Consider the following 22,605-nt stretch of genomic DNA (forward strand, 5'->3'; position numbering starts at 1 on the left):
CTAGGACTAAATGATTAGATTTAGGTGAGGATTCGTATCCGGCTTGTATAATTTTTTAAGTGATTCTTCACCATTGCCATTGGTAGATGGGCCAAAAACGATACTTGGCAGGATATCTCAAAACGTTAATGATGGATTTGGACGAAACCTGTTGGACAGGTTGTGTGTGTGACGAGGACCATTCGATTTTGGTGCATATCCGGATCCAGCTCGTATAATATTTTAGTGATTCTTCTTGTATAATATTTTTAAGTGATTCTTCACCATCGAGTGATTGATACGGCCAACCACGAGTTTTCCCAGGTACGTAAATGATGAAAATAGAGACCTGTTCTGAACAGTAATGTGTATGATAAACGCTGCTGATACGTCCTGGGTTTAACTCTACGATATGCTCTGCTGAGTGCCGGTCTAGGTTTTAAATTGATAACACTGGGCTGCATTTGAAATATTTTTTTCAGAGGGCTAGGTTATCTCAACGTTGCTTATGTTTTTTGCATGCTGAATTCAGAAATGTATCTAATTTCGCTCAATCAGGTCAAGCTATCTCAATTTTAAGGAAAAAAATAATCAAAATTTTTTGTTTTTTTAATTAGCATTTTTTAAATTCAAAATCAGACTTGCATTGACAGAAAATGTACAAACTATACATATAATGACACACAAGTACACTTAATGTGGAAGAAAGTGCTTTCTCAATTACTTTCATTTCAATTTCAGAAAAATATAGATAAATCGTTTTCTGGCAACACCCAACTTCAGTCGCTCCAGCAGCTGCGTGGCTCAGTCTGGTGTCTCCTGTCCACTTAGGTGCACGTGAGCGGCAGTACGTCCTGCGTAGTGTCCTTACTATAACATTACTGTGATTCGCGATGAATCGAAAGTGCAAGAATGACCCAAACAAGTTCTGCTATATCTGTGGTAAAGTGACCATGCCAGACCGGCAGTCTAACATCACACGTTTTGTAAGGAAAAGCTATCGCGCATACTTTGGAATGAAACTTGGTGACCAGGACAAAGCCTTTGCCCCTCACATATGCTGCAAAACGTGCGTTGAGTCTGCGGCGCTGGAGCCACAAGATCGAGTGTCTGCCTTTTGGTATCCCAATGGTGTGGAGGGAGGGAAGAGATCATACTAATGACTGTTATTTCTGTATGACAAACCTACAAGGTGAGTTTATCAATTTTGTTTGAGTTTAACTTTATGTTTAATAAATTCCCAAACATTCTAAATTGTTTAACTTTATATATCATGTCACCCCCTTGACAGTATGTCTATCTTTCATTTTAGGCATAAATCGAAAAAACAAGCAACACTTAAAGTATCCAGACGTGCCATCTGCCATTAAACCAGTGCCTCATGGACCAGGAATTCCAATTCCAGCATCGCCCGAAAATTGCAGACATTCGGCGTCCGATTCCGATGAACAAATGGAAGATGGTGACATATCTGGTACATATCAACCTACGGGCGAGACAAGTCAACCCAAACTCTTTAGCCAAGCGGAGTTGAACGATTTGACACGAGATTTGTGTTTGTCCAAAGAATCTGCTCAGTTGCTAGGGTCACGACTTCGTGAAAATCGTTTGTTAGCTCCTGAAACTACATTCTCCTGGTAGTCCAGTAAATCTAGCAATCATTTAACTGGACCTAGAACAAATTGCAATAGAAGGTTTTTTGGCTTTAACTTGTTTATTAGGTCCCTCTGATGAACATATAAAAAGTCTTCAACTTTTGGACACCGGGAAAGTGGTTAATTTGCATAAATTCAAGATGGCCGCCGTCCAAAGCTTCAATTTTGCCTTGGCCTATACTAATCCCATCATCTTGTTTCTTGTTTCAACAGATTGGACCATGTCTAATGGTGCGACATCTACCGAAGCCATGGAAGAAGAGGTGGTGCATAATCCCTGCGGCATTTGCTCAAACACGTTAGACGAAGGAGAAACAGTCAAGCTGAGGGCGAAGGGAGCAGATACTATCAACAAGGCCAGTACTGAACGTGGAACGCCGTCAATTACCGTGTCCGAGGGCCAAACGGTGCACATTGATTGCCGAAAGATGCATGTCAATACGAAGCCAAATAGAATCCCTGGGAAGCAGAAGAAACGTCCTGAAAAACCTGCTCTTCGTTCTCAGGAACCACACTTTTGTTTTACAGAGAACTGCTTTTTTTGTGGTAGAAAAATCTATTTGGACACAAAGCATGCTTCAAAAGAAGTGTATCCAGTACGCACCTTCAACTTTCAAAGGACAATACTTTCTGCATGTGATGCCAGGGCTGATGAGTGGGCTGAGACTGTTAGAGGCCGAATTAACTTTGCACGCGATCTTCCAGCAGCTGACGCAATATATCACAAGCAGTGCAGCTCAAATTTCCAGACACATAGGCAGATCCCCTCTAAATATCGTGATTCCGCAGACAGTGAACCTCCTCGCAAGGGTCGCAAAGTAGATGCGTCACGAGAGGAAGCATTTCTGCTCGCAATCGAGGACCTAGTCAGTGGCAATGATGATGAACAGACTACAGTGGTTGATGTCGTTGATAGAATGTCCCAGTTGTGCCCTGATGTTGAAGCGTATAGTGTAAAGTACATGAAACAGAAACTTATTTCATATTTTGGAGATGAACTGGTTATTAGTAACGTGCATGGACGCAGCGATGTTGTAACTGTCAAAGAAACTGCTGCAAAGATTTTGCAACAATTCAAAGACTCACCACAGACTGATGATGAGGAAGCAGGAAAAAGAAAGATCGTCAGGGCTGCGGCACAGTTGATCAAAGCAGATATAAAGAACATTGATACTTGTAGAGATTTCTATCCAGATCCTTCTGAACTCCGGTCGCTGGAAAAGAATGTGGCGTACGTTCCGCAGTCCCTTCGTATATTTCTGCAAGAGACGTTCAGTGGCAAGTCATGTGATCTTGAAGTTGCATCAATTGGACAAAGTATCATGCAACTTACCAGACCAAGGGCCATTGTAGCACCCATTCAGTATGGATTGGCGGTTCAAATGCACCAGCACTTTGGTTCCCGCTTCCTTGTGGACAGTTTACACAGCCACGGCTTCTGTCTGCCTTACGCAGAAGTTTTGAGGTTTTCGAAGTGTGCTGCCAATTTCAGGGGCACCAACATATCCACTGCAGGCAGGTTTGGACAGTTCGTTGCAGACAATGTTGATCACAACTTGCGTACGCTTGATGGGCGAGGAACATACCATGGTATGGGTATAATTGTTGCTGTCACCCCTGGAGTAAGAGACACAACATCAATACCAAGATTGCAGTCACCTGAAAACAACTTCACGGCAGCTCAAATTGAAATCAAATACTACCGCAGTGTTCGTAAGAAGGGTGGGCCTCTCGAATTTAGAAAGCTTGACCCCATTTCAGCATCTGACAAGCTTGAAAATCTGGACATACTGTGGAAAACGTCATGGTTGCTTCGACCAAAACGACCAGGCTGGTCCGGCTTAATGCAGAGTGTATGCCATGGACCACACCCAGGGAAATCATCCGTCCATTTCTTGCCCATGATTGACATGGACCCTACTGACATGAGTTGTATTTACTCAACACTTCACTTCGTTGCTGCGGAAAGCCATCGCCAAGGAACGACGCCAATGCTGACATTCGACCAACCGCTTTATTGGAAAGCGAAGACGATCATTGTTCATGAGAAGGAAGGAAGCGAACTGAAACCCATTGTTTTGAACCTTGGTGGCTTTCACTCTGTGATGAGCTTTTTGGGATGCATGGGCCATGTTATGGAAGCATCTGGGCTTAAGGAGGTTTTGGAACTTATATATGCTGAAAATGCTGTGACCCAAATGCTGAGTGGGAAAGCCTATGCACGAGCAATCAGAGGCCACTTCTTGGTTGACACAGCCTTGAGTTTGATTGTGTTAGGCAGGGCATACGGTCTCAACCTCTCAATGGTAGATGAGGAAAGTGACGAATGCAAGGACTTCCAGGAGGCTGCAGATCTTTTGGATAAGCTGTTGCGTGAAGACGTTTCACCGGATGAAGTCTGCAGTAAAGACGTTTTCAACAGAATTTGTGAAAAACTTAAAGCTGAGAAGAGCTCCTTAGCAGAGCATAAGATGGGAAAGCTATGGATTCAATACATGGACATGATTGACTTGCTGCGTCGCTTCCTGAGGGCACTGAGAATGGGCGATTTCCTACTGTACCTCAGAACACTCCAGGAGATGTTGCCGTACTTTGCAGCGTGTGGTCATAACAATTATGCCAAGTCAGCCCATGTGTACATTCAAGACATGATTGAACTTGAGCAGCTCAACCCAGACATGTTCTGCCAATTGAACTCCGGTCTATTTGTGATCCGCCGAAGTGATCGGCTGTGGGCAGGACTGCCAAGCGACTTGGTTATAGAGCAGGTTTTGATGCGCTCTTTGAAAACGAATGGTGGATTGACACGTGATAGGGGCATGGAGGAAACGCAACGCCTGCGCTGGTTACTTGCTATGCCAGCCTGCGCTGAGGTGAGTGAAGTTATGCAAGAACTCACAGGGAAGCATTTCCACACCTCTGAGCAGCACAAAGAAATGACTGAAGCAAGGCGTGAACGAGATAGGAAGGACACAGAGAAGGTTCTCGCATTCTTCAAGGATTATGATCCATTTCAAGAATCAAATGAACTCAGGAATACTGCCAACGGTGTGACAGGACCAGCCTCGGCCAATCCTCATTTACTGTATGAGGTTGGTATGAACATTGTGCAGAAGATGGAAGGTAGCAATGCTTTTGACTTTTCATTTAGGAAGAAAGATCAAGTTGCGTCGTTGGGTAAAAAGGTTACAATCGGTGCTGAAAAAGTAGCAATCGACCCACAGCTCCTTTTCCAGAGGCTCCTCATCTTTGCTAATAACAGAGAGTTAGGTGTTGAAGAGGTCTTTGCGTATGAGTTGTCTAGCTACCCTACTGCTCTGTTCGATAAGTGGGGGAGGCTCAGGGAAGCCAATAAACCACAGCTAGGAGATGAGATAGCTGCTGTTGCTCCCAAGTCGGCATTGGAATCATTTGAGGAAGAAAGGACTGTGACCCATGTTCTGGATGGTGGTTCCTTATTGCAAAGGATTCCATGGAAGAAGGGTGACACATTTGAGGACATTGCAAACATGTACATGAAGCATGTTTCCAAAAACTTTCTCAACCCGGTGGTTGTAGTCGACGGTTATAAATCAGGACCTACTACCAAGGACATGACACACAATCGACGATCAAAAGGAGTCTTTGGTCAAAAGGTGATGTTCACTCCAACCATGCCCCTTAGGTCAAAAAAGGAAAACTTCTTGTCAAACTCGGACAATAAGCAAAACTTCATTGACTTATTGTGTGAAACATTCAAGGCAAATGGAATTGACTGTGTCAATGCGCCAGCAGATGCAGATGTCATGATTGCGAAGAAGGGAATTGAACATGCAAGGGAAACCGTGACATATGTGATAGGTGAGGGCACAGACTTGTTGGTGCTGTTGTGTCATTATGCGGAACGAGGGATGAATGATTTGTACTTCAAGTCGAGCAAGGACGGTGGGAAATGTTGGCATATTAACTCTGTAGCAGAAGCTCTGGGTGAAAGCATCTGCCGTGTCCTGCCAGTTGTCCATGCACTCTGTGGATGTGACTCAACCTCACGACTGTATGGTATTGGTAAAAGGGCTGCCTTGAGGAAAGTGAGGGAAGAGAACGGTTTCTTGAAATGTATAGAAGCATTCTGTTGCCAAAGTGGAACTAAAGACGCGATATCATCAGCTGGTGAAAAGGCCTTGGTTTATTTGTACGGGGGAAAAGGAAATGACACCCTTTACGGACTGCGAAAGACAAAGTTTTGCAGCAAGGTGGCAAAAAGTTCAACTACCGTTGAAGTTCAAAGCCTTCCCCCAACAACCGATGCAGCCAAATACCACTCGTTCCGAGTTTATTGTCAGGTCCAGGAATGGATGGGGAACAGTGTGGACCCCGAGAAATGGGGCTGGTGTCTGCGGAAGGGACAGCTTGAACCGAAGACGATGGATTCGCCAGTGGCTCCTGATTCACTACTGAAATTGGTCAGATGTCAGTGTAAGGGCAACTGTGACACTCAACGCTGTAGTTGCAAACGGAATGAGCTTGAATGTTCCAGTGCATGTGGTGAATGTAAAGGACTCTGTCAAAATAGCAACTTTGATGCAAGCACCGATGATCCAAGTGAATACGAACTCCTATCATGAATGACATCATTGCCTCTGAATGACGTCATACTACGTCATGGTGACGTCATATCACATTTGCAATGCCTCATTCTGTATTTTGATATCATATTCCACTTGTTTGTAATACATTTATAGGGTCTAGGAGCAGCCAGAAAAAAGTTAGCTGTAAATTGAAGCTTTGGACGGCGGCCATCTTGAATTTATGCAAATTAACCACTTTCCCGGTGTCCAAAAGTTGGAGACTTTTTATATGTTCATCAGAGGGACCTAATAAACAAGTTAAAGCCAAAAAACCTTCTATTGCAATTTGTTCTAGGTCCAGCCCTACTTTGACCGCAGCCGTGAAGAAGAGTTTCGAGAATATTTTAGTTCGGACGATGAAGTTTCTCTGGTTTACTGTAGCAACATCACCGGCCTCATTGCAGCTATGGGTTTAGCGTATGATCCTACAGAATGGCGGCTCTTCATCGACTCCAAGTAGAAGCTTGAAAGCAGTATTACTCTTCAATGGCAACAAGATCGCGTCTGTTCCGGTGGGTCACTCGGTACAGATGACTGAGAACTATAGTAACATGGAGCATTTGCTAACTGCTTTGAAGTACAAAGATCACAATTGGATGATTTGCGGAGACCTAAAGAAAGGTATGTTCGTGTCAACCTTGTTACATATATTTTTCTACTTTATTTATTGAAATATTCTTAACATGGATTAAAATATATATTTTTAATAAACTGGAATAACAAATTTTAAAACATGTGTGTTCTTTATTTTTATTTATAGGTTGTTGTGTCCATGGTGCTGGGTCTACAAGGCGGCTACACCAAATACCCCTGCTTTCTCTGTCTGTGGGACAGCCGAGCAGACAAGCAGCACTATGTACAACGCAACTGGCCAGAAAGATCTTGCCTGGAACCAGGTTCCCACAACGTTGTCACACGCTCTTGTGAATCCCCAGAAGATTCTACTTCTGCCACTGCACATCAAGCTCGGACTTGTGAAGAATTTTGTCAAAGCACTGAACAAAGAAGGTCGAGCTTTCGCTTTCCTGAACAAGAAATTTCCTCGCGTAAGTGAGGCCAAACTGAAAGCAGGTATTTTTGATGGCCCTCAGATCAGGGAGCTTATGAAAGATCTTAAATTCGACGAAAGTATGGAGAGCAATGAGAGGAATGCCTGGCTCTCATTCAAATCCATTGTGACGAACTTTCTGGGCAATCACCGAAGTCCAGAGTATGAATGTGTTGTGGAAGGGCTCCTGCAGAGCTTCCGCATGTCCATAAAGATGCATTTTCTCAGCTCGCATTTAGACTACTTTCCGGAAAACTGTGGTGATGTCAGCGAGGAGCAAGGAGAACGGTTTCACCAGGATATTCGAGTGATGGATGAGAGGTACCAGGGCCGATGGGATGTCAACATGCTTGCAGACTACTGTTGGTGCCTCAAGAGAGATGTTACAGATGCGACACACAGACGAAAATCTTTGCAAAAGCCATTTATTCCGCATTAATTGTTTTCCTTTGTCTTTTTAATGTTGAATTTCACATTAACGGTACTTGTGCGTCATTTTATATATAGTTTGTACATTTTCTGTCTGGCCAAATACGATATATAGCATAATATCTTAAAGTTGTGGACCGATACGTATGAAACTTTTTGTACATGTTTGGATGGTTTATGTACAAGAAAATTGATTCGATTTTGTTGAAACTCCGAATCTGAATGTGAGGGTTTTACAAGCAATTCTTCACCATTGAGATGGGAACAAAAACAATATTTCAAGTTGTGGACGATTTATGACAAAACTATGAGTTGATTAAGTGACGAGAACAAGCGATTACATATTGGTTTGGGTCCTGATCCAGCATGAATTGTTCAGCCTGGTGGAGGTATGTGCTCTACACAGTGTTGTGCCTTAAACAGCACTTAACAGCTGCGTGTTAACTGCAGTACTTTTGCTTTGCCACAAGAGGGATTGTTTAACTGTAGTTCCTTTGCTTTGCCACAAGAGGGATTGTTTAACTGTAGTTCCTTTGCTTTGCCACAAGAGGGATTGTTTAACTAGTTCTGTTACTTGGGAGGTTTTTTTTTCCTTATTGCACTGTTGCTTTGTCACTAATTTAACGACAGTGCTGTCGCTTTGCCACTCGGCAAAGCCAGCCGCTGGTATAATATAAACACAATGCGGTTGTTTAGGGCCACAACCGCTAGGGGGGTTGTCTGATCCCAACTCAATGTGTAGCCATGTAACGCTGGGGTAACGTTGCCGTCACCGTTTTGTTATGTCGCAGCGCCATCGCCAGCACCTGCCTTCTCTCTCTCAATCTCCCATTTGCAACTTATTTTGACCAAGAGCACACAAATGGCTCCTCAAAGAAAATTTATGTCTGGCGCTCAAGGGCGGAAGAAGAGAAAATTGGAGATTGTAAACAGAACACAGGATAAAGGTATGTGATTGTTTGTTTGTTCTGATTGAATGAATCTGACAGTCGTTTTTATTGCAACATTAAAGTCGTCTTTTAAAATAACTCGTGCAGTGCCCGACTGCCCGTTCAAAACATGCCTGTTCCAAATAGGCATTAATTAATACACTTCCAATTAATACACTTCCAATTCATTAATACACTTCCAATTGTGTCTTGCACTGATATGAATCTCTTGTTCCGAGAGAGTGTAGGGGATAGAATGCCATGACACATCTATGCTATGCATATATTCAGGTAGTATATATTCGGGTAGTTGGATAAACTGACCATATAAATAGGCCTGGAAGATACATATAACATACCCATGTAATGTCGTCCAGCCTGTATTAAAAAAAAAAAAAATCTCATGTATAATCTTTTCAGGGGCATTATTGAAATGTTTTGGAGCAACCTCCGCTGCACCAGGACCATCTACCTCGTCGGCTGACATGCCTGCTGCTGAGGGAACATCGTCAGATTCAGAGACTTCAGGGGCATCTACTCCCTCCTCTGACGTGACTGCGTCTGCTGCAGAGGTCGTAACTGAGGTACCACAGCCTTCTACATCATCCACTGATATTCCATCTGCCACCTCCCAATATCCAGTTGCAGCACAACAGCAAGATCCATTTGACTGGACATCTATCCTGTCAGATGCAGACAGGACAGATATTGTATGCAGAGGGCCGTTTCAGGTTGACCCAGCATTCACCTTTCCCAGAAGGCAGGATGGTAGACGGTTTCATCACCACTACACATGCAGGACACTGGTAAATGAAACAATTAAGCGGAGCTAGCTCGTCTACTCCAGGAAAAACAATGCAGTTTACTGCTTCTGTTGCAAACTGTTCTCCAGCAAGACATACAAGTTGGTTAAAGAGGGACTGTCAGACTGGATGAACATTGGGGCCTTGTTGAAAACCCATGAAAACAACTGATCACACAAAGCATATGGTCACATGGAAAGAACTGGAGCTTCGACTCAAGAAAGGGAAGACAATTGACCAGGTAGAAATGTCCCTTATAGAAGCGTCACAAAAACGCTGGAGGGAGGTTCTCAATCGCCTGGTCGCCATTATTCAGTCATTCGCAGAAAGAAACCTGGCTCTCAGGGGAACTGTTGACACTTTGTACAGTCAGAATAATAGCAAATTCTTGAAAGAGGTGGAACCTTTAGCCAAGTTTGACCCAGTAATGAGGCAACATGTCAGCCAAGTTGAAAGTGGAATGAATTCTCATGCCACCTACTTAGGCAAAACAATTCAAAATGAACTGATTACTTGCATCAGTGACAAAATGATGGAGAGAATGGTGGCTGAAATTAAACTGTCCAAATATTATGCCATAATTTGGGATTGTACCCCAGATCTCAGCCACCTGGAGCAAATGTCTGTTGTGATCAGAACAGTCAAGCTGGAAGAAACACCTGAGATCAAGGAGCACTTTTTGGGCTTCCTGGTTGCACCCGAATCGACAGGTCTTGGGTTGTCTGATCTCATTTTGAGTTTCCCTTCAGTGATTGCAGAGGGCAATCATACGACAATGGTGGCAACATGAAGGGCAAAAACAAAGGAGTGCAGGCAAGGCTTTTGGTGAAGAACCCTCGTGCCCTGTATGTCCCCTGTGGGGCTCATACATTGAATCTTGTTGTGGCTGATGCTGCCAAGAACTCTATAGATGCCACCAGTTTCTTTGGAAATGTTCACACGATCTACACTCTATTCTCAGCTGCTCCCCAGAGATGGGCCATTTTGAAATGGCATGTCACCATTACTGTAAAGTCCTGGAGTGAGATGAGGTGGGAGAGCCGTGTCAACAGCATCATCCCTTTGCGCTACCAGGCATCTGGGATAAGGGATACATTGTTAGAAGTCGGGGAAAAGGCAACAAATGCCATCACAAAAATCGAGGCCCAATCTTTGGCAGAGGAGGTTGGGTCATTCAGATTCCAGATTTGCACAGTTGTGTGGCATGACGTCCTCTCCAAGATCAAGTCAGCAAGCTACTGCAGTCTTCCACAATGCAGTTGGATGTGGCAGTCAACCTCCTGGAGAGTACTAAGAGCCATCTGTTAAGCTACAGAAACGATGGCTTTGCTGCTGCACAAGCTTCTGCAAAAGATGCATGTGAGGAAATGCATGTGGAGACCGTACTCAAGGAGAAGAGACCGCGAAGCACGAACTCATTTTGCCTATGAAGCACCAGATGAGCCAGTCAGGGATGCCCTGAAGAGGCTAGAGACCGCATTTTTCAATGTGTTTGTCGACTCTGCCATTGCATCTTTGGACGACCGGTTTGATTGGTTTGAAACACTTGGACAAGTTAAAAGCAAGTTTGGGGTACTGCAAAACTTCCCAACCTTGGATGATGAAGCACTGGAGAAACAATGTGTGGAGCTTGAGAACATACTGAGGAGTGGAGAGGAAGCTGACATTGATGGGAGAGAGCTGGCCATGGAGATCAGGAACCTTCCTCGGTTACCCACAAACAGGATGACTGCATTTGAACTGCTGGACTTTGTCCACAAGAAGGAACTGACAGTTTTATCCAAATCTTTGGATATCCCTGAGGATTGCCTGTACCCTGCCAGTGACAGTGGCATTAGCTGAAAGAAGCTCTTCAAAGCTTAAGCTGATAAAGACACCTGCGATCATCAATGGCACAAGACAGCCTCACTGGACATACCATCATTGGTATTGACCATGAGGTTGGCAGGCAGGTGTCTTACGATGTCATTCACGATTTTGCTTTAAGGAAATCAGAGGCAAAGATTTTGAGGACTTTCTCACTGATGTTGGATGGTGGTGCAAGGATGGATAGCTATAGTTTCTACACTCGCCTATAACTGTTTTGTACAATAGTTAATACTTTTGTAGTGTTCACTTTATTTATTTTGAATATTTTGCACTCGTATTGATTTTTCATTGCTATTTAATTGTCAAAATATTTTTGTTTTTATTGGTGTTCATTTGTCATTGTCTACTTAATTGTTTCTTAACTTCTCAAATTTTTATGTATTTTTACTATACATTGTTTTCAAATAAAGTAGTGTGTGTGTGTGTGTGTGTGTGTGTGTGTGTGTGTGTGTGTGTGTGTGTGTGTGTGTGTGTGTGTGTGTGTGTGTGTGTGTGTGTGTGTGTGTGTGTGTGTGTGTGTGTGTGTGTGTGTGTGTGTGTGTGTGTGTGTGTGTGTGTGTGTGTGTGCGCGTGTGCGTGTGTGTGTGTGCGCATGCGTGCGTGTCCGTCCGTGTCCGTCCGTTTATGAGCAGTGTGTGATTTGGTGGTTGCGGAGTGTTTTGGGGCCACAAAATCTTGTTTAGGGCCACCAAAATCCTAGGGGCGGCCCTGCCACTCGGAGTTTGTTTACCTGCATTCTTGTCACTGGGCATTTGTTTAACTGCAGTACTGTTAGTGCAGCTGCTAAGCTCTTGAAATGGGTTCAATTGTGCAGTTTATGGTAAAAGCATGAAATCTAACACGTGTAACTGGGACCAAGACATTACCTTTCCAGATATGGCCCACTTCCTCGAGTGCCCAGGGTGGCCATAAGAGGTCAATGACCTTTGGCCCTATAATTTGCACAAGTGATATTTAGGATTATAGGAGGGGGTGATGGTTGATTGTGAGGGATCTGGGTGATATTTAGGATTTGGGGGGGGGGGGGGGGGCTGGTCGATTGTGAGGGATCTGAATGATATTTAGTGTTTTTGGATGGGGTGGTGGGGGCTGGTTGTCGATTGTGAGGCATCTGTGGTATTTCGTATTGTAGGAGGGTGTGCAGATTATTATATCTCTGCAGAATAGAGCATTGTGGTCAGGAGTAATAGCTGGCGAGAAAATAATTACAAGGTATTAAGGCAAGGGTTTTCACTTTAGAGTAGTTTGTGCATGGAATGTTCTCTGGAAAGCCAGCAGAGACTACAGGGTGTCATCTGTCCCAGGAAATGGTTTAGCTGCTTGTGCAAGATTTGTTTGTAACCATGTATTTACAATTTTTATTTTTTATGTGGTTTTCTATGTATATATTTTTCTTCAGATAATACATGAAACCAAGATGGCAGACACGAGTCCATTTACAGTTGAAGAGAGGCTGGTAGCAGTGGTGTGGTGCCACGAGAGGAGAAACACAAACAAGACTATGAAACAGGTGCAGAAAGACTTTGAGGAGCGTTTTGGGAAGACAGCACCGTCAAGATCAAATCTTCATCTTTGGGAAAAAAAGGCTTTTCAGACTGGAAGTGTACTCGACAGCAAGCGCAGTGGTCGACCAAAAATTCGTGATTTGGGAATGCAAAACATTAAAACATCCGTTCTCAACTCTCCGGAAAAATCATTACGGAAGCGTTCTGCAGAGTTGGGTGTTTCGTATTCATCGTTGCGTCGCACGATGAAAGACCTTCACATGGAACCAAATACACCAACTGACATTTGTGAATTGTCAGATGCAGATGATGAAAACGGGTTGACATCTTGTGACAACGGCGGAGATCATACGGAGGCACTCTATATCTAAGGAGGTACTGCTATTACTCCTGTTATGTATTACTGTTGTATATTGCCCTGAGGCTTATGGCAGATACACCCTGATGGATGGTATAAACAAATATTGCATAAGCAGCTGAAACACTGTCCTGGGACTTGTGGCTCGCCCTGGAGGTTCAAATCCCACGCTTTTGTTCCGTCCCACACGTACTTGCCTATTGAGCTATGGCAGGAAAGTGTAGGGTGTCCTGCAAGTCACTTTACCCCTGCTAAATTTCTCCCACCCACTCCCATCCATTTTATACATGGATTACTTCATTGCTGATGCAGCAGTCCATAGGGAGTTGGATGGCATGGCAAACATGACCTTTATTTATATTTTTATTTTTTGCTCCAATGAGGATCAATGCCTGAATCGTCACTTTCCTCTTCCCATGGTAGTTTGCATAGTTCAACGGCATTTATTTCATCCATTTGTTTGAAAAGTTTCCTCTTGTAATTTCAACTGAACAGTTCAGAATAATGTTATTGTGTGCTTTTATCTTTCTCAATGTAATTGGAGGGGTGTGGGGGTTTAAGGTAAAATTTTAAATGTTGTTTCCCCCATACTCGGATTTGAATGGAGGAGTTTACACGTTGTCATTTGTGACGTGTTTGACTTTTATTTGCAGGCCGAGTGATGTGTGTGTTCCACTGCTATGCTGCCTTTGTGCCTGAGATGTTCCATTGGCCATTTGCATTTGTTTTCACTCTGTAAGTGGCATTTTCGTGTTTGCACCTATTTTCTTTGGCTTTATGATGATTTTATGACAAGCATATATCTGATTGTTTGTGATGCTCAAACTTTTTACTGAAAGCTGTTTTTTGTGTTTTTGGTGTTTTTTTCACATTGCCATAAAATTAGCATAATAGTTCGTTTTTTTTTTCCATTTTTCTTTCTGCAGACCTCCAAAGGACATGGCTAACTTGATTGGGTGAGTTGTGGAATTTAATTACTTTATTGCACAGTTTGTGGGCAGTTGACCTTTTGTGGGAAACAAAATCTTTAATTTTTATGCAGGTGCAGATCCATCAATCTCAACACACTGCTCACTCTGTATGCCAAATGTAACTTTATCTATGGTCCTTTCCTCTGAAAGTTAGTCTTGTAAAAAAAACAAAAAAAAACGTGCTGTTTGCGAGGGTGATATTTTCCATAAGTACAAAAGGAATTTTCCAAACAGCTCCACAATATGTTCAATTAAGAGTAGGGCTTTCTCACCTGATAGTCATTGGGTTATGGTGTAGTTTTAGCTTTGCCATCCAATTTGTTATCTTGCCAAAACGAAGTTTTTGCAAGATGTATCAGTCAGCTTGTATGTTTGTTTTTTTGTTTGTGGTTAATCATTTTTTTTTCACGTTTAGATCACTCTGTAGACCACAGTTATTATTGGAAACTCCTGTAACTTCGCATATCAGAGTCCTATAGAGATACCCTTCAGCACACAAAATTTTGAAGGTCAAGGTCAAAGGTCAAGGTCACTTTGCGGTCAATCATGGAGGTCAACGAAACCCTTATTTTTTGAGTAACTTTGATCGGATCGTCTCCAAACTTCATGGGAATCTAGTATATGGTCCGGCGCTCAGCTGATTAGTTTTTGGTGGCGATCGGCCTTGACCTTCATGGTTAGCGCTGGAGGTCGAAAATTATTGACCCCAAGGTCAAATTACGAAACCCTTATTTTTTGAGTAACTTTGATCTTATGATCTCCAAACTTGGTGGGTATATAGGGTGTGGTATGGCGCTCAGCTGATTAGTTTTTGGTGTCGATCGGCCTTGACCTTCAAGGTCATTTTGAAGGTCATTCAATTTTGACCAAAAGGTAAAATTTTCAAGTTTCAGTTACCATATCGAGTAGTACCTCAAATTGAAGCCCTTGTTGAGTGCTTTCCAAACATATAACTAGTTTGACAATGTGACGTCATTTGACGGCGTTATGACGAAAAAACTGCACTTTTCATGTATATTGTATTGCTTTAGTTCGCATTGTTTAGGTCACTCTGTAGAGCACAGTTCCCTTTGGAAACTCTTGTAAGTTCGCATATCAGAGTCTTTTAGAGATACCCTTTAGCACACAAAATTATGAAGGTCAAGGTCAAAGGTCAAGGTCACTTTGCGGCCAATCATGGAGGTCGACGAAACACTAATTTTTTGAGTAACTTTGATCGGATCGTCTCCAAACTTCATGGGAATCTAGTATATGGTCCGGCGCTCAGCTGATTAGTTTTTGGTGGCGATCGGCCTTGACCTTCATGGTTAGCGCTGGAGGTCGAAAATTATTGACCCCAAGGTCAAATTTTGAAATCGTAGGTACCATATCGAGTAATACCTCATATGAATGCCCTTGATGAGTGCTTCCCAGATCTGTAAACAGTTTGACGCTATGACGTCATTTGATGACGTCATGACGAAAAAACGGAATTTTCATGAAAAAATTATTTCCTCAGTTCTCATCAAAATCTTTCAATATTTCATGTGCGTTGGTCATGAAGACATACTATCCACCATACGAAATTATTAAGGTCAAGGTCAAATGGCAAGATACGGTTCACCCTGTGGGTGACATATGTTCATTTTGTTTGTGGTTAATCATTTTTTTTTCGCGTTTAGATCACTCTGTAGACCACAGTTATTATTGGAAACTCCTGTAACTTCGCAGATCAGAGTCCTATAGAGATACCCTTCAGCACACAAAATTTTGAAGGTCAAAGGTCAAGGTCACTTTGCGGTCAATCATGGAGGTCAACAAAACCCTTATTTTTTGAGTAACTTTGATCGGATCGTCTCCAAACTTCATGGGAATCTAGTATATGGTCCGGCGCTCAGCTGATTAGTTTTTGGTGGCGATCGGCCTTGACCTTCATGGTTAGCGCTGGAGGTCGAAAATTATTGACCCCAAGGTCAAATTACGAAACCCTTATTTTTTGAGTAACTTTGATCTTATGATCTCCAAACTTGGTGGGTATATAGGGTGTGGTATGGCGCTCAGTTGATTAGTTTTTGGTGTCGATCGGCCTTGACCTTCAAGGTCATTTTGAAGGTCATTCAATTTTGACCAAAAGGTAAAATTTTCAAGTTTCAGTTACCATATCGAGTAGTACCTCAAATTGAAGCCCTTGATGAGTGCTTCCCAGATCTGTAAACAGTTTGACGCTATGACGTCATTTGATGACGTCATGACGAAAAAACGGAATTTTCATGAAAAAATTATTTCCTCAGTTCTCATCAAAATCTTTCAATATTTCATGTGCGTTGGTCATGAAGACATACTATTCACCATACGAAATTATTAAGGTCAAGGTCAAATGGCAAGATACGGTTCACCCTGTGGGTGACATATGTTCATTTTTATATCCCTTTGACCCTGAAAAAAAAAACATTGCACCTCTATATCTCTGAAAGTGCTGCATAGAAAAAAAAAATGAGACATTGCTCATTGTAATGAACTCTGAGGATTAACACATGTTAATGTCATAGGTGCCTCCATTATGACGTCATAATTTGACAAGTACAATTTCATCTGATGAAGATGAAATTTCTTGAGCATAATCTCGGGATAAATTGGTCAGGTGGTTCGGCCACCATATTTGTTTTAACACAAAAGCCTTAAACCATTAAAAACATGTCCTGGCGATGGTCTGCAATCTCTGCTCTTGTTACCCTCGCCATAGGAGAGGGTATTACATGTTTGTCTGTTTGTCTGTCCGCACAGAATAAATATGATTTTCTCTGCAACCGTTGGTCCGATTGACAGGACATTTTCACCATAGGTGCAACTCCACCTGTATGTTTTTTATGATAATTATGACGTCATAGGTCACGTGGTTCAGCCGCCATCTTGGAATAATCGAAAAAATGTGCACCTCTTTCTTGGAAAGTGCTGAATAGAAAAAATTGAGACATGGCTCATTGTAAAGAACTCCATGGGGAATAAAATGTTAATAATGATGTGATAGGTGCCTCCATTATGACGTAATAATTCGACAAGTACAAAACTACATCGATCAAGATAATTTCTTCAGCACAATCTAGGAATAAATTAGTTTTGGAAAAAAATAATGATGTCATCGGTCATGTGGTTCGGCCGCCATATTTGTTCTAAAACAAAAGCCTTAAAAACCACTGAAAATTGATCCTCGTGAGCGTTTGCAATCTGATTGCTCTTTTTCTTTTTTCAATTGAATATTGTATCTTCTTGTCCCTAACAGGGGTTGAGGCATTATAGTACCAAGCCCCTGTCCTGCCTTGGCTATGATACAACTCCACTTCCCCATGTCCTCAGCCAACTCGTTCAGCTCTCCAATCACCCCTACCTTATTTGATATCCCTCTTCACACAATTTTTCCATCTCGACTGCCATCTACCTTTTCCTCCCAACTTGTTCCCTTTTATTTATTTATTTTTCTTTCTTTTTTCCCTTCTCAAAATTGTGTGGGGTAAGGTGTTCTATGAGCTCTAGTTTGAAAGCATGTTCCCCAATACATTTTTTGACACCTGAATAAGTGCTTTATCTAATTTTCAACAAAACAATGAAAAAGCCTTCTTGAGTCTAATATGGCCCTGTTTTGTATGTGTGTGGTGTGTGGGCCAAATGAAACATTTCCTTAGCTTCAGATCTTCCATGTGCTAACATGGACATGAAAAACCTCAAGGGTGTCTTCTTTTTTTCTTTTTTCTTTTTTCCCCAGGCACGTAAATGATGACAAATAGACCTGTTCTGAACAGCAATGTGTATGATAAACGCTGCTGATACGTCCTGGGTTTAACTATGTTCTCTAAGGTTATGCTCACCTGTTGTGCCTTAAAATTTCAACACGGACTCCTGAAACCTACGTTACTTCTTGTCTGTTCATTACAGTGCCTTTGGTTTGTGAAACTGAAAATTGACCTCATTGAATCGAGATCCCAAAGCTGGAATAACTACTTCAGCTATATGTGGAAGTATGCATTACAGGTACTGCTTTGCTGACATTGTGTAGCAGATAAAGCCCAAATGCAGGTGTAATCATTCAAAATGTGATTGAAGCATAAAATTTAGCATTTGTCTGAAAAGGAACATTTTTCCAAAAATGCATTGGTAGTCAAAAAAATTCATTATGGCTGCCACTTTCAGGATGATGGCCATCTGAATCACCAAATCGAGTGATGAGGTATTGGCAATTAAATTGTGAATTGAAATTTGTCTGAGGTTGCATGTACCAATTTAAGACTCTATTCTATTCTCAATATTGAGAGGCCTTCTCCCTTCTAATCGAATCCCTGATAATACCCCCTTGCTGTGACTTGGTCCTTTTTCTTTTCTTTTTTTTGTATTGATGCAAGATATAGTGAACTAGCTGAAACCCATGGAGCATCCACAGAAGGGAGGATGTGGTGTATGGATAGAGTGTACCATTATGGGTGGCATAGGGGAGCGCTCATGGGATCTTCTTCTTCCGTTAAGCTCCAATTTTTTCTCTTTAAGTCCAATCAGTCCTTTCTGCTCGAAGTGCTCAGGCCATGCCTTCCCGCTCTCATACTTTTATTTCCGTTCGGTGTAGAAAGAGATCGACATATCGTTCGTCTGTTTTCAGCTCGTTATCTTTAAGCTTCCTTACGTCTCGCCACCTGCTACACCTCTCTGAGTTACGAGGATTTATGCAACGCACCCCGAGTATCGCAACGTCACTCCATTCAACTTTATTGAAATGACGATAAAGTCGTTTCCTTATATATCCTAATTTAAAATGTTCAAGGGAATAAAAAGACCATTTGGTTCACACCGCCCATGTTCACACCCCTCGACTGTCCAATCAGCGGACGGCTCGCTTCGCCTTCGCCCAGCAGACGCCAATACGATGGCGTCGTATCGGCAGTTAATCGGATGCTTTTGGGCCCCAACGTCGGCTAATTCAGATTTTTCGAGTGTGGCTGTACGTGATAAACAGAGCGCGGTTCGTAGACGGTAAATCCATTAGTGCCGTGGGCATCGGGTCACTGGGTGCGGCGTTAAAGGGATAACAAAGTCGAGTCCTTTCGGTATTATTATATAGATGATAAATATACATTGCTCAAAATGAGGTTAGTGTGGAAGATGTCAGAAATGGAAAGGAGGCTAAAGCACATGTTTTAGGCCCATTCATCTTCATGGTGCATGCAACTGTTTAGTCGTCATAAGGTGTGTAACTTGTAGCTCTATTGTCTTGTAACCTGTTCTGTCATCAATTTCAGGTTTTACTTGCTGTATATCCCTAAATGTGCCGATGAAACATAACTTTGAGTAATGAAAGCCCAATTGCAGAAACATGCAGGGAGCTTCCAAAGTGCAGTAGTAAGATCTGGGCTGGCAAATGCAAACAAATGTCTTTGCTCCAGCCAAAAGTGTACTTCCCTGTACATGCCCTTGGGAACTCAAATAACTTAATGAAGGAATAGAACGCCCATCCAACTGAAGTAATAACATTTTGACTTGCATGTTTAAGCAATGTTTGGGGTGGTTCATCATGGTTAAAATAAATAAATAAATCCATTGGTCCCATTTGTGGATGTGTTGGAAAGCAATTCTTGCTCTTGTTGCAAATAATTTACGATTTGAAATCTACCATCTTGAAATTGACATCATATTAAATTAATGTTCCCTTTTGGAAATTTTCTAATGTGGAATTATTGTGGTATGCACACTTCAGTGCTTTGCTGTTGTGTGAATTATGAAAAGTGACTGGCACAAGAGGCAGTTGAGATTTTGTTGGTCACAATTTATTATATTTTATATGCTGCCATTTTTTTTTTGATGTCGAATGGGTTATTAGTAAGAGTATCCTCTTTGAAGTGCTATCTCAATTTCATGCTTCTGTTGCAATTTGAGTGATTTCCCCCCCCCCCCCCCCCCCCTGTTATCCCCTCACTAACTGTCATGGACGAACTTGGTGCTTCGATGATGATTGTTTGAACTCTCTCTTCCAGAGCTTTGATGATGCAATTTTTTTTTCATTCTGAGTTGCACTGTACAATGATAATTGTGTTAATCGGTAAAATACTGAAAACTATTGATTATCCATGATGCTTTGCAGTAAATTACAGCTTTGCCCCTTTTCCAGATCCTGCCTCACCATCCCTCAGCCGGTTGAAGCTGTTGAACCGGGTAAGACGAATACTTGCTGTTTGAGGTTTATCGTTGGACACGAGGATGATTTTCAGCTCACACTGATTGTACAGTGATGTTAACAAATTTCCAATATTTTTCTGAGTGTTCGTTTTTATTGGTGGGTTATGGGCATCATCATCATCATCATCATCATCATCATCATGTCATTTACTGATGGTCTTTCTACCCTTGCACTGCAGGTTTCAGCTGAAGATCTTTCACTTTATTGGTGGGTACTGCCTTTACATGAGGCCTCGTCTCCTTGAGCAAGTTATGCAACTCGTTGAGGATGGGACCCAAATTTTTTTATTTTTTTTTGTATGCAAGATTGAGGCTCGTGAAAGAGCTAACATTAATCACACAGAAAGACAAACCGACACATAAAACATATAACATGGGGAGCGGTAGACAAGATGGGCGAGAGGGGGAGGAACACAAACATTGTTACGGTTACGCAGGAACACATTGTTATGGATCTCAGAGACGGCACTCCCCTTAGCAAGGGGGGGGGTTAATCCCCTTGGCCTGTTAAGCCGGCCGTCTCTGGTCCTGGTACTTATAACGCACTTTTGCGGGGTGAAACTGGTCAGGGTTATTGGTCAAGGTGTTCTCCCGAATACCTTTACCAATCCCTCCGCAAAACAGGGAGACAAGTACCGCTCGAACCACGGACATGATGGTATTTGCCGAGCGGTTTAGTAATCCGCGATTCGAGCTTGGTGTCCAATTTAAAAAAAAAAAAAAAAGTCTGATTCGGGTTTATCTTTGTGTTTTCTTCATTATTTTTTTGTTTTGCTTGTTCAGCAGAGGATCCTATGGTATTCTGGGTTAAATATGCTTTAAATCTTCTTTAAACCTGACCACAATTTGCTGATCACATTGCACTGGAGATGTCACACGTATCTTGAGCCGATAAATTTTATCTGCCAGACTTTGCTTGGCCTGTGATGAACCATCCGTTTCTGATAGTTAATGCTGTTTCCTGATGTCGGAGTTCTGAGGCCGTCCAAACTTTTAGTAGTTTCCTTGAAGTACCTTGTGAATGCTCACAGTGAGTGAGGGAGGAGGGGGTGATGTAGCTTTTGAAACTCAAAATGCACATCAATCTTGTTTTTCAGGTTGAAGATCTGATCACCTGTATCCTGGCCTTTGCCACAATGGCTCGATATTGCAGGTGCTCTTTGCTGCTTTTTGAATGGGATGATCTTGACCCGAAAACATTAATTGCATCCGATTTACTGTCCCCGAGTCCCTGATGATGATTTTTTAAAAATTTTTATTGCTGAGGAATGGGTGCCACTGTGGAGCTTAACAAGCTGAACCCACCACAGTCCCCACTCCAAAAGAGGCCAAATGTTCTCAGAACAGTCTGAGGGGATATGTGGAGTGTGAGTTACTGTAGTTATTGCCGATGTTACCAGGAATAACTAATGGAAGTGCTTGAAATGATTGTTTTTGTGCAGGGATTGAAGGAGCTTGTGTGGGGGCAAAGATGTGAAAGTGGTTTCAAGATTTCCCGACATTCTTCTTGCTCGTTTGTTACTATTTTTAGATGTTTGGTAAAGTGCAATGTTGGTGAATGGACCTGTTGCTTGCAAATAAAATGACATTTGCACATGATTGATAAATTTGTCCAGTTGAGGCTGGCAAGATGGCTTCGGCTCTGGAGATGTTAACTTGCCTCGAAGCTCCCCTCCCTGGGGTTTGAATTCTGACCCATCTTCAAACTCTTCCTGGTGTTTACCAGGCAGGGCAATACATCAGTTTCTGTCCTATTTACCGGTGCATTTCTCTGGGCTTCCAATCTGCTCCCATTTGTTTGTGACTTATCAATCCCACGGTGTCCTTTTCAGAGTAGGTGAGCATTCGCTGACATTTTTTATTTATTTTTGTATAAAAAGCCGAGGCCCGTGAGCTAACACCAAAACTAAACTAAAAATAAAACTTTGCCTAAAGTCCTGCCTTATTCCTGCCGAAAGGCAAACCGCATAGTATAATCCATTGTATTTAGTTGGTGGCAGCAGTGACCCAAACACCTCATATAGTGGGGGGGGGGGGGGGGGGGGGGGTGGGATATCCTAATCTGATGCAAATAGGTGTGCCGCTCCCAGTCGGAGGGGTTGTAATGCGCCGTTCTCATGTATGATGTTTCACGTCGTTCCACCGGGTTCGATGCAACTTCACCAATTTTTCATCTTTTTCGTGCTGGCTTTGTTCATGTTACAGTGGTCAACATTGGGTTTAACTACAGTCACAAAATAAAATAGTACTAAACTGG

General features: G+C 42.4%; 1 protein-coding gene across 4 annotated transcripts; it reads left to right on the forward strand.

Moving 5' to 3' along the window:
* Window positions 1-320: 320 nt before the first annotated feature.
* LOC137416268 (uncharacterized) lies at window positions 321-22,605 on the forward strand. 4 transcript variants are annotated; one of them, XM_078786479.1, is made up of 13 exons: window positions 321-1,171; window positions 1,292-1,471; window positions 1,848-6,862; window positions 7,002-8,665; window positions 9,068-9,231; window positions 12,719-12,829; window positions 13,125-13,199; window positions 14,109-14,138; window positions 18,063-18,158; window positions 20,281-20,324; window positions 20,528-20,556; window positions 21,446-21,501; window positions 21,791-22,605. In XM_078786479.1, exons 1-3 carry the CDS (start codon window positions 1,108-1,110, stop codon window positions 6,236-6,238), a joined length of 4,635 nt encoding a protein of 1,544 aa, XP_078642605.1. In that variant the 5' UTR covers window positions 321-1,107; the 3' UTR covers window positions 6,239-6,862; window positions 7,002-8,665; window positions 9,068-9,231; window positions 12,719-12,829; window positions 13,125-13,199; window positions 14,109-14,138; window positions 18,063-18,158; window positions 20,281-20,324; window positions 20,528-20,556; window positions 21,446-21,501; window positions 21,791-22,605. The 4 variants fall into 4 exon arrangements, with proteins under 4 accessions (XP_078642605.1, XP_078642607.1, XP_078642604.1 ...); XM_078786481.1 differs by adding an exon at window positions 13,836-13,917 and having other exon boundaries at window positions 1,292-1,453; window positions 12,719-13,199; XM_078786478.1 differs by having other exon boundaries at window positions 12,719-13,199.

This window comes from Myxine glutinosa, chromosome 11 (genome assembly GCF_964187855.1).
Source record: "Myxine glutinosa chromosome 11, kmMyxGlut1.1, whole genome shotgun sequence".
Taxonomy (NCBI): Eukaryota; Metazoa; Chordata; class Myxini; order Myxiniformes; family Myxinidae; genus Myxine; species Myxine glutinosa.